This window comes from Leptopilina boulardi, unplaced genomic scaffold (assembly GCF_019393585.1).
Source record: "Leptopilina boulardi isolate dan_hultmark-lab unplaced genomic scaffold, ZJU_Lbou_2.1 LbouV2_172, whole genome shotgun sequence".
Taxonomy (NCBI): domain Eukaryota; kingdom Metazoa; phylum Arthropoda; class Insecta; order Hymenoptera; family Figitidae; genus Leptopilina; species Leptopilina boulardi.
Window position 1 is genome coordinate 1,131,634 of NW_026137721.1, and position 15,857 is coordinate 1,147,490.

The 15,857-nt window shown below is 23.9% G+C and overlaps 1 protein-coding gene across 8 annotated transcripts; it reads right to left on the bottom strand.

The window, feature by feature from the left end:
* Positions 1-432: 432 nt before the first annotated feature.
* Positions 433-15,741, bottom strand: LOC127277630 (tyrosine-protein phosphatase non-receptor type 4). Of its 8 annotated transcripts, none has more exons than XM_051298925.1 (18): positions 15,452-15,741; positions 14,999-15,057; positions 13,873-14,084; positions 12,132-12,263; positions 11,996-12,038; positions 11,722-11,889; positions 11,315-11,435; positions 11,153-11,240; positions 10,874-11,026; positions 10,302-10,534; positions 9,869-10,051; positions 9,238-9,415; positions 7,467-7,637; positions 6,941-7,116; positions 6,325-6,524; positions 4,222-4,565; positions 3,130-3,414; positions 433-2,942 (listed from the first exon to the last, which is right to left on the bottom strand). In XM_051298925.1, exons 3-18 carry the CDS (start codon positions 14,020-14,022, stop codon positions 2,859-2,861), a joined length of 2,709 nt encoding a protein of 902 aa, XP_051154882.1. In that variant the 5' UTR covers positions 14,023-14,084; positions 14,999-15,057; positions 15,452-15,741; the 3' UTR covers positions 433-2,858. The 8 variants fall into 8 exon arrangements, with proteins under 8 accessions (XP_051154882.1, XP_051154879.1, XP_051154881.1 ...); XM_051298922.1 differs by having other exon boundaries at positions 11,722-11,913; XM_051298924.1 differs by having other exon boundaries at positions 11,990-12,038.
* Between the last annotated feature and the right edge of the window lie 116 nt (positions 15,742-15,857).

Below are 15,857 nucleotides of genomic sequence, written 5' to 3' on the forward strand. Positions count from 1 at the left end.
TTAGATGAGGGCTCGCTGATTAAGAATCATATCCATTTTTACAAGTAATTTTGTGGTTATAAAAGTTGGATTTTTGACAGAAGTAGGGACAGACATTGAATCTATGTGGCGCCAATTTTAGCTAGTGGCCGCTGCTGAACTAACTTACCCCAAATTACAATATTATTGCAAAAATGGAGAAGAGTGATGAACTCAGTGACCCTTCCTCTATTATTCCTCCAAATGCCAACTCGAAATACTTTATCCTTTAAAGATGAGAAGTAATTTACGAAACCCCTTTTTTCCAATAATTATTTATCAAGATTATGCAAAATTCCGAGAAGAGCCCACTCCCAATAGAGTACCTTCCTGAGAAGAAATCAACAAAACCATTATTTTCTCCCGGATGCCCTTAAAAATCTAAAAAAGACACAAATAATATAAATAATTGAATGAAACATTTTGTAAAATGCATTTTATTCGATATTTCAAAAGTACAAATTTATAACGAGACTAGACAGCTACCGACTGCTTTTACCAAGTAAATTTTTTTTCATCTTAACTACACAGCATTAATCGAAAAATCGAATATTACATAATATGATATCTGCTCCAATTCTGATTAGTCTTTAAATAGGACAAAAAAGTGACAAATGACGTTGAGCGTCATTGATACTTTGTACTACACTTTTCTTTTCATATATTTTATATATATAATATAAAATTACAATTCACATAACAAATACTGAATTAAACACTTTTTTTAAACCAACTACATAATTAAAATCAATCATATTTTTTTTCTTAATATAAATTGAATGCTGCGAATATAGCTTTGCGCAAAGGAGCATTATAATTAAAAACATTTTGATACTTTGCCTATAAGATCAACATTTCACAATGGCTAATACAATGATACGCGTGTCTACTAAAAAGAAAATCTTCTTTATTAATATAATAAGAGTTCAATTAAATCTTGTATAAAGTTTTTTCTGCACATTCATTAAACTCTATTTACATATGATTGTTGGAACATAAATTATAAAAGGTATATATACGCTCAAAAATAAAAGTATAAAAATATACACGTTTGACTATATAATATACGCAATGAAAAAAAAGCTGCAAATAAATTTATTATTATTAATAATTAAAAAAAAAAAAAAAAAGAAAATAATTAATTCGTGTGCGATTATGTTAAAATCGCTCAAATATCAATTTATTTACAAAGGCACTGTTGTTGGGCCTTTGAAAACAAAAGTGATTATTATCACATTCAAAGTCTCGGTAATAATTTCTTTTTTTTATTTCTATTATATTTGCAATTATAATTAAATTAAAATTTTCTTTTTCCTTTTTATATTTGTTTCTTTGTAAATTTTCTTACATATTTCTTTTAATATTTAAAATCTATTTCAAATCTATTTCAAGTTAAACTTGGTTCAAAAAATTTTCATATCCAAATTTTTTTTAATGTCAGACATTTCTTTTTTTATTATTTAATAAATTTCTTATCAAAATTTAATGAATTTTTCAATATTGAGAAATATTTTAATGGGAAATTATTTTTGACGAAAAAAAAAGAGAATGTAGAGCGTAAAAATATTTTCTCTATCTTTTTTTTTATATCATATGCTATATTAAAAAAATTAATCAAAAAATTAAATGACAATAAATTAATTTCAATGAAGAGAATGATTGAAAAAGAAAAATTTTTTTTCTTTCTCTTTAAAGATTTGAAAAAATTTTATTTTTCATTTAAATTGCATAGTAAAAATATAAAGGGATTTTATAATCCATTTACAATTTCTTTTCTTTTTTGTATAAAAAAAAACTTTCATATCAGATTTAAATATTAATTATTACTATTTGATTGTGTGATTAATAAAATCTGTTAAAATTCTATTGCTAAATTTGATTCGATTACTGTAACTCGGATAATACAATTCTTTTTTTCTTCTTTTAAAATTGGATCTATTTTGTGCCATTTGGCACAGTGACGTAAATTTGTGCCATTGGATTCAAATTATTAAAGCAAGAATGGCAATATGATTTTCTATTTTTCTTTTTACTTATAAGAAAAAACTTTGTTCATTCTATACCTAATAGAGCCCATACGTATATTATTATAATTAATTAAGAATAATTGCTATCATTAACTTACAATTTATGAAAGACATTTTAATAGAACAGTGAAATAAATAGCGTGAATTTTAAAATTACAAACTAACATTAAAAGAACAAAAAAAAAAAACAACATTATTTTTTTTATTCCAAATTCAAATTAATTCAATTGCTTTTAGTTATAAATTAATTTGATTTAAATATTTTTCCAAAAGATATTAAATCTTATCTTTTGTTTGTTAGGGGACAAAAAAATTTTCATCTGTTCAGTTAGAATTAAAAGTGAACTAATGGTAGCAATTAATATTAAATAAAATTAATTTTTAAAGATCACTTTTGCAATGAATACTATTTAGACGACAGCTTATTATTTTTTCATTTTATGGTCATTTTTCTTTTGTTAATTTACTAGGGCGTAATAATAATGTTAATAAATCGTTGACATATTTAATATGCACAATTAATGCACTTTTTTCTTTCTTTTTTTTCATGAAGCAATTCGTCTATTCTATCAGAAAAAAATATAAATAGCCTAATAGATATTTTTTTTCTTAATATATATATAAATTCTTTTTTAAAATCTAATTTTCTGCACAATAAATATTTCCTCTTATTTACTTTATATTTTAGCAGGTTTGATGAGCGTTATTGTCAGCGTATATATATAAATTGTGTTGACCACATTCATTTTCTTTTTTTATAAATATTGTTCGTAATGATATACGCACATCTAATGAGAAATTTGTGAACAAATCTCACCTACTGAATTCTGGAAGTGGCTTTGCAATGCCTTCATTGTACGCTTTGTGAACAGCTTCACACACAAATCTATATTGACTCTGAAAATTGAAAAAAAAAAACCAATTATTTAATATCGCTTAATATTCGATATTTAAATTTTATTACATTAGAAAAATGAATTTATTGATTCTAATTTTTATTTTGATTTTGAATAAGGTTTTAATTTTTTTTTCAAAAATTACGAGTTATTAAAATTTTCCTTTTTTTCTAATTGAAAATACTTACAGCATTCTGTATCATCATTGCTCGTTGATCTCTCATCGATCGAACAATATCGAGAGGATATACAGGTTGATTGGCTTCTATCAAACACAATGCAGTTTCCATAAGAACAAGAACGCCAGTTCGTCCAATTCCTGCGGAACAATGAACAACTGCCGGTTCCACAATTCCTGTTCGTGCTGCTCTAACACGTTCAGTGAACGTTGTAAATTGTCTCCAATCATTTGGTACGCCATGATCTGGCCATCCACAATACTGCATATGCGTTATATCTCTCTCTTCACCTGTCTATTTTAAAAAAAAAACAAAAATTTAAATTAAATTTGATTAAAAATAAATTCAGTTAAATTAAAAGAAATTCTTCTATATAAAAATATAACTGTTCAATTGAAATAAATAATCTTTACTATGAAACGAGTAGATATTTAAATTAGACAAGAGCAAGATATTCTTATGTTATTATTATGTTAGAATTGAAAAATTTATTTAACCCTTTAAGGTGCAAATTAACTATCGTAATAATAATTTATCATCATATATCATTTTTAAAGTTTTTGGGATGCTGATTACAAATATGATGTCCTTTTTTTAAAATCCAAAATGGCGAATTTAATATGGCGGCCGAAAATTTAAAAATTCATCAGATTCGTTTAAAACAGTTTTCAAAGGGATTTTCGGGGTCGCTGATTACGAATTCTGTTTTTGTCAATTCAAAATTCCGGTTTCAATATGGCGGGTGTAATTTAAAAAATTCACCAGAGCATTTTGAATCTCATTACAATATTCAGGGGTTTTCGAGAACGCTGATTATGAATATAATAATGTTAGATTTTAATAATTCAAAATGGCGTATCTAATACCACGGCGAAAAAAAAATTTAATTAGTTTGGAATTTCTTAAAAGTTGTTATTTGAGTATTTTCGGCATTGCTAGTTTTCAATTAAAATATTAATATTTCTACCGTTTATAAAAGGTATATTTAATAAATTGTAATAAATGGTATGGACTATTTCATTCAGAATAGTAGTCCAAGATGAATAAATAAAGGCGCGTAGCGCGTAAAAATTAGTTCTAGTAATAAATAAAAGAACTTACATTGATATCACGAAGTATAAATTCACGAAAGACAAAAGTATCTTCCACTTTTTCCGAGGTAGATGTGAGCGTGAGGTTCCTTAACGTAAGCGTTTCATTAAGAAGTGGCCAATATTGATGACATTTGGTTCTGCCGCGTTCCACTAGCGTTGTTAACATTACAACAAGTGTGCTGCCAGCTTCGAGAACCATTTGCCAAAAATCTGCCACCGTCGATGATAATGGTCCTTGTGTTGCTATATATCTATTGATTATACCCGAACCTGGTATCTCCATATTCACATAATTGGCATTAATATAATCACCATTCACTGATCCCATCAAAATTACCCGTGTCACGTCGTCTAAAAATTAATAAAATTTCATTCAAATTTAAAAATCAATTCAATAAATTTAAAATATATGGGCATATCTCTAGAACCTTTAACTTTAATGTCCCTCGCATATATTTTGGTAATTTTAATAAATTTTTCGTTGGTTTTTGTTGGAAATATTAATGCTTGATACAATCAATCATTTCCAAAAGATTCCACTTTAATTTATTAAATACATAAATAATTATTTCAATTTTAATACGCGATTTTTAACAATCTCTACTTGTCCTTAACCATACTTTCTGATGCTTTAAACGATATAGTTTTAGATTTAATAAAAATTACTAATTCTGAAATATGTTTTTTCAATGTTAATTAATCGGTGAACACATTTTCGCAGGGAAATTAATATTTTATTAATTGTGAAAAAATTTATATAAGCTTTTAAAAGTTGTCCCTCACTTTTAACCTTTTCGACCGTAATCATCGTATTTATGATTTTTCTTTTATAAGACAAGCGGCACGTTAAAATAACTTATGGGAAATCAAAGATCAAGTTACTATAATTATTTTGAGACATAATAAATTGATGTGCTTCATGTCTTCAAAAAACTATTATAAGTTAAATAAACGAAAACACGCGTGGACAAAATTTGAAAACAACCGTAATACGAGTGATACTTGATGAAAATCATATAAAAGTATTCGAAAAGTACTTGTATATATTTCCACATGTGCCATTTAACATCCCGTGAATGTGCTTCGAGAAAAAATACTTTATTGCAAAGATAATGTAAAAATATTCATCAATTACGGTCGACCGTAATCGACCGAAATTTTTTAGAAAGAAATTGTTATGTACGAAGTTGCCGATTATAATTTTTTTTATAGAAACTGTCATTAATTATTAAAACCTGAAGGTTAAGTTTTAATGTTTATTTCGAGACACAAAAATGGATCCAAAAAAATTCATTCTGAAAAAAGATAAGATGCGAGAGAAAAGAAAAATAGAAAAGGAAAAAAGAGAAAAGAAATTGGAAAGTTTACGAATATTAAATTTAAATAGAAAAAAGTCTATGAAAATCGTATGGTAAATTTTAAAAATTACAATTTTACATTTTTAAAACAATTCACTATAATAAAAATCTGCTTTAAAATGTAATGTAAATATTCAAATAAAAAATTTATATATCTAGTTAATTTTTGACACATGCTTTTATACCCAGTGCATTATTTCAGTATTTTATTATTCATATAAATATTGAAAATATTAAACGAATTTTATTGCTTTTTAAAATTATAACCCCTTAGAAAATTCCCTTCAACTGTTTTTTATCCTAAAAAGCAAACACCTGTTGAATATTTTTTTGTTACAGGTTAAAAATAATTCTCAATTTTAAATATTTATAACTTTTTGAAGACAACTTGTTTTATCTGTCCACTTGTATAATTGGAAAGCTTAGTTCTTGAAGTTTATGTAGACAGAGTTTCAATACTGTGCTCAAAAAAAAAAAATTTTTTTCTTATTGAAAAGTTAAAGGTTTCAAAGATATGCCCATATATATTAAAAAAAAAAAATTAAAAATACGTTTGAGACAGATATATATATAATTTTTTATTTTTTTTTATAAAAAATAATTATTTGTTTTACGAATAAAAAACGTATAATTCAAAATGATAAAAATTTAATTTTTAAAAATGTAAAATTAATTATGAATATATAATTAATTTAATGTTAAATCTCTTGAATGTCGTGTATGAGAAAAAAAAAACCGAATTATTTACTCACATGGTGAAATATCTCTGTATCGATTTTTATTTTGATTTTCCGCCTTCTTTGACTCCAACGATGTCAATTCAGGATTTTTTCTATAAAGTTGTTCGTATTGCGCGATAAGAGCTCCACTAGCTAAGCCATCAGCAAGAAGAAGCATTGACTGTGCAAGAGCATCAGAACCAACCGCCGTATGTGGTACATCGGGCACATATCTAAGAAAAAAAAATAATAATTATTTTCACACATAGAAAGAAAATATTAAAAATAAAACATTTTTATTAACAATAATGTTAAATTAGTATCTTAATAATTAAATAGTTAATTTCAAAAAAGGTTTAACTTAGATTTTTTGAAATTTTACAGGAAACACAAAAATTGATGATTTATAATAGTAATTATTAAAATTATTATTTTGTAAAAAAAAAGAGTAAAAGTAATAATTTTGAATAATTTACTAATTGTAAAATAAGGTAAAATATTTAATTTAAAAATAGAAAACAAAAATTAATCAAATTTAATTATGGTAAAAAAATTAAAAATAATAAATCTTGAAAAAAAAAGTTCATTGTTGTATAGAAAAAAATACTTTGGCTATTTATTTATTTTTTTTTAATCTGTTTATTTATACCTGTAAGGTGGTTCTTCCTCAGAATTTTCATCAGTGCCAGCAAGAGCGTTATATAAAGCATTGGGTCGTACTGTCAATGTTAATTCACCGGTGCCAGTATCGCGCGATTGTCGAATTAAATTTACAACATGCTCGTGTAACATTCCATTTACATCGATTCCATTTATGTAAACAACCTAAATTACAAAACAGAAAAAATCATAAGTAAAATTTATATGTATAATATATATGAAATCATAATATAGTGATAATGAGCCAAAAGTTTTGAACGTTTAAATTAATTAATTTTTTTTTTTGCGTACGAATTTTATTACAAAATATTGTTTTAAATAACTAAAAAGAAATTATTAATTTAATAATTAATTTGCTGTTTTAATTTTTACATTGCAATCATAATTTTTAATAATTTACATAGATTGGAAAAAAATATTTCATTCATTTGAACGTTCAGAACTTTTGGATCATTAATGTAATTAAAAAAAAAACAGTTATTTTAACACTAGAAAAAGATATATTTCTCTTTTACCTGATCGCCTTCATTTAATTTCGGATAACAACGATCTGCAGGTGTATTGGGAGCAACGCGAGATACCAAAATTGGCATTTCCAAATCTAATCCACCTTTCACATTGAATCCAAATCTACCTTGTTCATCTGGCGTTAATCGAATTGCCACTAAACCATCTTCTAGAATTTGCTATAAAATAAATTAATTGACAAATAAAAACTTGTTTAAAAATAATTTTAATTAAAAAAAAAAAAAAATCATTATTCAGGTTTGGTTTATTTAAAATAAAAATTTTATTTTGTTTTAATCCTGATTTCCAGTCAGAATTTTAATTTTTTTCCTGATCCTAATAAAACTATTTCAAGGGGTTTTCAATTATAAAAAATTGAGATAATAATTTTCAGAAGCAAAAGTTTGAATTGAAAATTTCAAAAATTATAATTTTAATAGCATTTTTAAAAATTTAAATATTTTTTCAATAATTTTCATAAAATTCCCTGACTTTTCTCTGATTTTTCTAACTTGGGACCTTTCTAACCTATTATTATTATTATTATTATTATTATTATTATTATTATTATTAAATAATAATCTCGATGTTTAATACATTTCATTCACTTTATCTACATCTGGAGTTTTGTGTTTTAATAAGACTTTACATTCTTTTAAATTTAAATTGAAAATTGTATTTAACAATTAATTTATTTAATTTAAGAAAATTAATAATAATTTGTAACTTCTTTTTAATTTTTTTCAATTCTACGCTTACGCAGGATGTCTAGCACTTTTTCCAAATAAAATTCCAGGACTTTTTCCAGATTAAAATTTTTTTTCCATATACTATTTTAATAAATTTTAATGACAAAAATACTTTAAATGTAGAAGATTAAATTAATTTTTAATCTTTTTTCATTATAAACTATTAATAAATATATTTAATTTTTTGGTTAAATTACATTACAAGAAAAGTCAAAAAAATCGATTTCTTATTTTTAATAAATACAATTAGATAGTAAATATTTTATTATTATTATTATCAAACAATTGTTATTAGAAATTAAATAAGTTTTATTAATAATTCTCTAATCTGATTTATGCAAATTATTCGAATTCAGAAGTTGGAAATAATTAATTATACGAAGAATTTTAGAAATAATTAAATTTCAGGAGATTTTAAATCAAAACTTTAATAAATTTTAATTGAATTTTTTTTTTTTTACAAAATTTCTACAATAATTGAATTTAAAAGAAATTTCATTTAATAAATATTTTAAATAATAGAATTTTTAAAAATTATTGAATATAATTAATTTTGCGAAGAATTTTAATTAATATTAATTTAATAATTCAGTTTTGGAAGATGTAAATTTTATACTAAAAAAGTCGTATTTTGTTTAAAAAAATATTTTTAAAAAATTCAAGAACTTTTCCAGATTTTTCCAGGTTTTCAAAAAATTCCAGGTTGCTAAACACCTTGCTTAGGTATGCTAATTTTTTATGATTCAAATATCATTATAATAAAAAAAAATTTAATATTTGACGATTTCAAAAAAAACAATAAAAATTTTTGTAAATCCATACGATGGAAATATTATTTTTTTAAAAAATTGTCAATGAAAGTAGTAATAAAAATTATGTGAATGTAAAATAAAATTTAATTTTTAACATAATTAAATTTTATTGAATTAATAATAAGTGTAAAGCAATAGAAATAAGTTTTAAAAAGCAAAAAAAAAAAAAAAAAAAAAAAATTAATAATAATTATAATAATAGTAGAAATAAAATTTACCTGTGGAGGCGGTGAACTAGCGGGTTCACTGTAATCGGGAATATCGTAGATATTCCGTTCGACAGCCGTGTCGTCATCAGCATAACTAATGACTCGAGATCCTAAAACGGGAGAAAATGCCCCACCCTGTGTGTGCGTTGCTGTGATATCTTCCCTAGTTGATAAAAAACCGCCTTCACTGTTTAACAAATAAATCGAGTACAAAAATATTAACAAAATGAAACAAAAAAAAAAAAACCTATGAAATTAATTTTAATATTCTATTTCTTCTAATGTATATTTAAAAAAAATATATATTTTCTAATCGCTGAACAACCAACAATTTTCAACACTTATTTAAATTCATATTTTACAATATCAAACATTTTTATGAAATTAAATGATTTTGATACCTTCGAAATAATTCCTACTGCTATAATTTATTTTATTTAGTAATTAATTAGTAGTATATTTAAGTATTATAATTTGTTAAAATTAGTCGACGAACTAATATATAAAGAAATATATATATAATGTATTGAACCTACTATATTTTTAGAATTTAAATGTGAAAAAATTGACGAATGCAAATGAAGCTTTTATTTAATCATTTCTTTTTTCTTTTGCTAATAAAAATATTTTGTATACTAACTCATCACTGGGATTTCCTTCACCCCATGCTTGACGTGGTTCACGGGCACCAAGAGACTGTACTTTATTGTCATATGGCCTCGGTGGTCTTGCGGGAGGTGGAACAACTTTTCCTTTTTCCTCGACAGTCGGAGCTTGCGTTACACCGTGTACTAATCGTTTACTCGGTGATCTGCACGAAACACTGCGATCAATGTTACGATAATTTTCTCAATTTCTTTTACATAATTTTATTTAAATAAATATATATATCCTAATATAATTATTAATAATACTCAATAGTCAGAATTCAGAGTTTCTATACAAAAATCTGTAATTAAAATTAAATTTTTTTTTTTTTTTACATGATTTTTAAGATAATTTATAGAAATTCTAAGGATTATTGAATATTATTATTAGTACTATTATCATTATCATTTATTATTGTTTATTACCTTATAAATGTTTTCTCGACTCTTGCTCGATGTTTACCATCCTCAACTGTTTGGAATTCCGTGCGACCCGAATACGTGAATCGACTGCTCAATGTCAGTGGAAACCGTCGTGGTCTCATCTTAGGACTGTGAAGTCGAAAGAATGTATGATGCTCTACGCAGGCCTTCCACAAATTTTTCGAACTACGATATGTTTGCATGTTGAAGCCCAATAGAGTGTCATAATTTTCCGACTATACAATTAATAATAAAAAACAAAATTAATTACAAATTTAACTTTATTTATTTAACAATAGTTAACTATTTGTTGAAAATAAAATTGAAATAATGTAAACAACAATTTTGTGAAATTATTTTTTGCATATTATATTGTTTTTAATTTGGTGGAAAATAAAATTGTAATTAAAAAATAATTATGAGAATCTCTCAATTTTAATTAATTGAAAAAAAAATAATAATCTTAATTTGTAGATTTTCAAAATATAGAAATCAAAAATTTTACAGTTTTATAAAATTTACTTAACGATACAAATAAATTATAAATCCAAAAATAAAAGTAAAAAATTTCTTACCTGTTCTCTTCTAAGTTGAATAAAAAATTGTTTGCGCTTAAAGGAAATTTTCACAATTTTCGACCATGAAAATATATTGATTCTGATGTTATTTTGAAAGACAACTAATCCTATAGACGTGACACCCAATTGTATTTCCTTATTCGTCGAATCCTGTGGAAAGAGATATATATTTTTTTTTTGTTATTATTATTAATTTCTTTCTCTAAAATAATTAATGTAATCACAATTTTTTTTCTTTCGTTTTTTTTTTCTTTTTTTTTTAATAAACATGCATACCCTTGCCTTATGCAATTCGACTCCATACATATCCAGTCGTTTAGCATGATCCAAAAAATTGAATTCAGCATCTGCTGGCAGCTGTCCTCTATAAGAAAAAAAAAACACATTTTTTTTCCATTTTTAACACGTAAAAAAAAATTTCCATAAATATAATCATACTTGTGTAATTTGTGCAATTCTGCAATTTTCTTTTCCATTTCTTCGTTCTGACCGGGAATCAATTGTAAACGGGAAAGATAACCTGGACCATGTTCTTCCGGTTGATAGTCACCCAATTCAGCTGTAATTAAGACAAAAATTTAATTTTTAAAGTATTCTGTAATAATTAAGAAACAAAAAATTTTATATATAATAAATATTGAATTAAACAATTAAAAATAAAACTTATACTTAATAAAATCAAATTTTGTAAATAATTAAAATTTTTATTTTCGTCATTTAAAAAAAAAGAACAAAAATATTAACAAACAAAAATTAATTATATAAAAATTACAATGAGGTATAAAAAAAAAACATTCAAAACTATAAATTTAAAATAATCATTTGCAAAAAAAACAAATACTTACATTGAACAGTATAACTAGCAATGAGACAAGCAGTGCTCGAAGGAAGTTGCAATCTTCCTTGTAAAATGTCTCTTCTAATTTGTAAATAAAATTGATATCTAGTGTATTCCTCTTGCAATTTACTTGGATCTGACACGTAAAATTTCACTCTAAAGAAAAATTGTCCACCTGAAGAGAAAAAGTAGAAAAATTCTTCAAAAACTTTTTATCATCACTATTTACATGAAAGTAAGCTATTTTTAAAAAATCTTAAAAGCAGGATCTTTACCCTTACTTCTTATTTGCTTTTTCACGAGTTTAGAAGGGTCCAACCATCTCTGCAAAGAAAACAAAAAAATTAAAATTAAATTTTACTTTCTTTTTCTTTAAATTATATTTAATATAAATTTCTGTATCAAATTTTTACACACCATTACGTCTGGATTAGGACTCGAGGAATTTATGGTCCCATTTTCCGCATATTGAAGACCAAAATAATCTTTTTCAATTAATTCTAAATGTTGAAATACAAGATCTAGTAGAACTTGTCCCTTTGCACGTTTCTGTAATTACAAAAAAAAAAAAATGGATTAGGAAAATAATTATATATGACAAAGAAAGTTAAAAGGGACTTACGAGACAAAAAAATTTACAATTTTGTATTAAATTGAAACTCTACTATTTCATTTTTTTCCAAATTCAAGAAACTTAAAAATTTTCAAAATTTATTATATTGAATTTGAAAATAATTGAATTTCATTTATATTAAATTAATAAAGTACGTAAATTAATTAATTTTTTTCAAATTTGCTAAATTTGAAAATAAATATTACTTTTTTTTAATTCAAATGAATAATATTCATATTATTTATAATTTTAGAATTTCTACTCTTTCGCTACATTCATTGAATTTTTTAGATTTTCCAGGAAGAAAAAATGTATTTTTCCCGATTATTTATATAAAAGATTATGTATTTTAATAAATAATTAAAAGTTTCCACTATGTTTATTTGAAGTAATAATTACTTTTTATTTTTTATTTAGTTATCCAAAAAAAGGCTTCTGTTTATAACATTATAAACTCTGATATCTAAATTTGAATTAATAAAAGTTTTAACTAATTTAAATAGGAGACTGCTTGTTTTTACTAAGAATTAGTTAAATTTTACTAAATAAGTAGTAAAACAATTATTTTTAATAATTTAATGGTGGATTTTAATTAGTTCATAACAAAAAGTTTGTAACTAATTCAAAGTATTTAAAATTTTTATAATTAATAGTAAAATAATAACTCATTTAAAAAAAATATTGTAGTTATAACAAAATTATAAAAAATTCCACTCCTTTTTATCAAAATTAATTCTTATTATTCAATTTGACGAGACATTTTTTTTTATTTTCACTGAAAAGCTGAGGTTTTTTTTTTTTTTAAAAGGCTATGCATCTTAATATAAAAGTGGGATAACAATAGATTTTCAAAAAAATTTAAAAATCACGGAAAAACATTTTTTCTTTCATCTGTTCATTTCACTGGCAAAATGCTTAACTTTGCAATAAAAATAAAAAAAGAAAAAAACGTACAATTGAGTTAAATCTAAAAAATAAGACTTAATTTTGAAAAAAAGAAGTTTAAAATTTTATTTAATATTGAAGAGTAGTTGGAAAATCCTTCAAAAAAAAAAATATCTCTGTTTGAAAATTAAAATTTATTAGATACTTTTTAGAATTTTTTTTTTGAATTATTTAATATTTCAAGAATTTGTTGCTTTTAAATAGAATAATAAATTAGCAAAGTATCAAATCAATTACAAAACTTTTAACTGCGGGACAATTCGAAATTGATTGTTTTCCAGAATTTGAAAGAAAATTTCGATTAAAGAAAAATTTATTCAATTCAAAATTTGTTAAAAATTTTGTCAAATAAAATAAAAATTCAGTAAAAATAACAATTCAATTAAATGAAAATTCAATAAAAAGTAAATTTGATTATAAAATCAATCAAGTTGTATAAAATAGAGAAAATTAATAGAAAAAAAAAATTGTTTATAATTTAAATAAATATTTCATGTTTTCATGAGAATTCGAGATTTTTTAAATGCTGTAAAAATTCAACATTTATCTGAATTAATAAATTAAATTGTAATTATTAATTTTAATAAACAAATGACGTACATCAAGTTGAAATGTATGTTGAGTCTCATCAAGAAAAACAACAGTTGCTGAAAGAGACTTCAATCTCCTGTCTCGCGCCAGTTCTGCTCCTCGGACGTGGTAGCTCCCACTGGAGCCACTCAAAGCTCGTCGTGATACACTTTCAATCATCTCAAGAAAGCAAAGGGGAATTAACCACCTTCGCGGCACCACCTCTCAACCACTTTGACCACCTATTTTAAAAATAAATTCAAAAAATTATTATTATGTTAAAGATTAAAAAAAATACATTTTATAATATTTACGTAATTATTAATTTATTAAATTGTTTAATGATTTTTGAGGGAAAAATATTTCCTGCACAGTTGGCGAGCTAATTATTTTCAAAGCTACAATCAAGGTTTATAAAAGGGGAAGATAATTCTTCTTACCTTTCATCAATGAAATTTTTTCAGAAAATAAAAAAAAAAAATTTTCTTTTTTTTTTATGTACAAAAAACAAATTGATCAAAAGGTTATGTGATGTCATGTGTTGTTCCCGGTGAAATAATTTTTTTTTTATTAAGTCATTAACAATCTCACTGTTTGTAATTTTATTGAATTTCAAATGTTAGAGAGAATAAATTGAAATACTTGGCTGACAAACGCTAAGAATAAATTTAATAAGATTTTGATGATTTTTCGTTGAGTTATATAACTTTGTGAATACTATTTAAAGTATATGTGGAAGTAATGTAGAGCACAGTATTCTCAAAATAGTTTAAGCATCAGGCTAATCTAAATTCTCGTGAATTTGAATTTCTCTGTTGGTAACTGCACTGTTTGTCGCAGTGAAAATAAAGCTTTCCAAAAACAACTAAAACAAGTTTTATTTTCCATTTTTTTTTTTTTTTTTTTTTTTTATAGTGAACACGATTTTACATTAGAGGGTAAAAAATTACGAAAAAAAAATGAAGAGTTACTGTAAAATAAATATTTGTAATAAATATTTAACAATAATTATTCAATTAGAAAAATAAAGAATTTAAAAGACAAATGAATAAATACGAACAATTAAACGCTCTAAAACAATTAGTTTTGAAATTTATAAAAATAATAATTGTTTATCACATAAACAAAGCAAATTTATAAAATAAATATTACTTACATTCATGATACTTATACTCGAAAATGTTGGATGATTCTCTATTAATTAAAAGAAGATTGCTGTAAAAATGAAGATTATCATAAATTAACAAATGTATATAAAGTAAAAAAAAAATAAATAAATAAAAACTATTTTTAAAAAATTACCAAAAAAATTCGATTACAGAAATTAAATTTAATAAATGAAAAAGTATCCTAAATTTGTTAATTCTTGAAAATATTACTCAAGGTAATCGATTGTCACAAAGGATAATAATAGATTTTCATCAATTAACAAGACCTTATAGGTTCAAAATAAATTTATCACAAAAAAATCATTTCTAACGGTTTAATATTAAAAAGACAAAAAAAAAACTACAAATTTTAAATAATTTTATCATATAAATTAAAAAAAAATGTTTAAAAAAAACACATTTAAATATTTAATAAAATAAAAAATGTTACTTTCACTCACGTCGCTTATGAAGACGACCAGTTATGAGAAAGCTGCCTATGAACGCCAAATGTTTCAACCACTATGCTAAATGTATGTTCTCGATGACATTTTTGATTGTTTCTCGAATCTTTAGTGTCAAATAAAGTAACACTAGTGACTCATGCACTTCTCGAAGGTCATAAATTTAAGGAAACCACAATTACTTTCGAGATTAAAAGATAAATTATTATATTTAATTAAAGAAAATATCTAATGATTTGTAAGAGTCACAGCAAATTACACAAGTTGACGTTCCATAAACTATAAGCAATCTATAGAGAGGAAATTTATTTGTGCTTGTTGTAAAGGGAAAGTTACCCTTCTTGAATATATTTTTGTCACTGTCATGAAGGTCAACCAGGGTTGCGCAGTTACGCGTAACTCG

Bases quoted from the DNA above. Each gene is read 5' to 3' on its own strand.
- LOC127277630 (XM_051298920.1), bottom strand. From the start codon at position 14,022: ATGATTGAAAGTGTATCACGACGAGCTTTGAGTGGCTCCAGTGGGAGC. The intron at 10,052-10,301 runs GTAATAAACAAT...CATTGATCGCAG, and splicing joins GTCGAGAAAACATTTATAAG to TGTTTCGTGCAGATCACCGA. The intron at 4,566-6,324 runs GTGAGTAAATAA...ATTAATTTTTAG, and splicing joins ATACAGAGATATTTCACCAT to ACGACGTGACACGGGTAATT.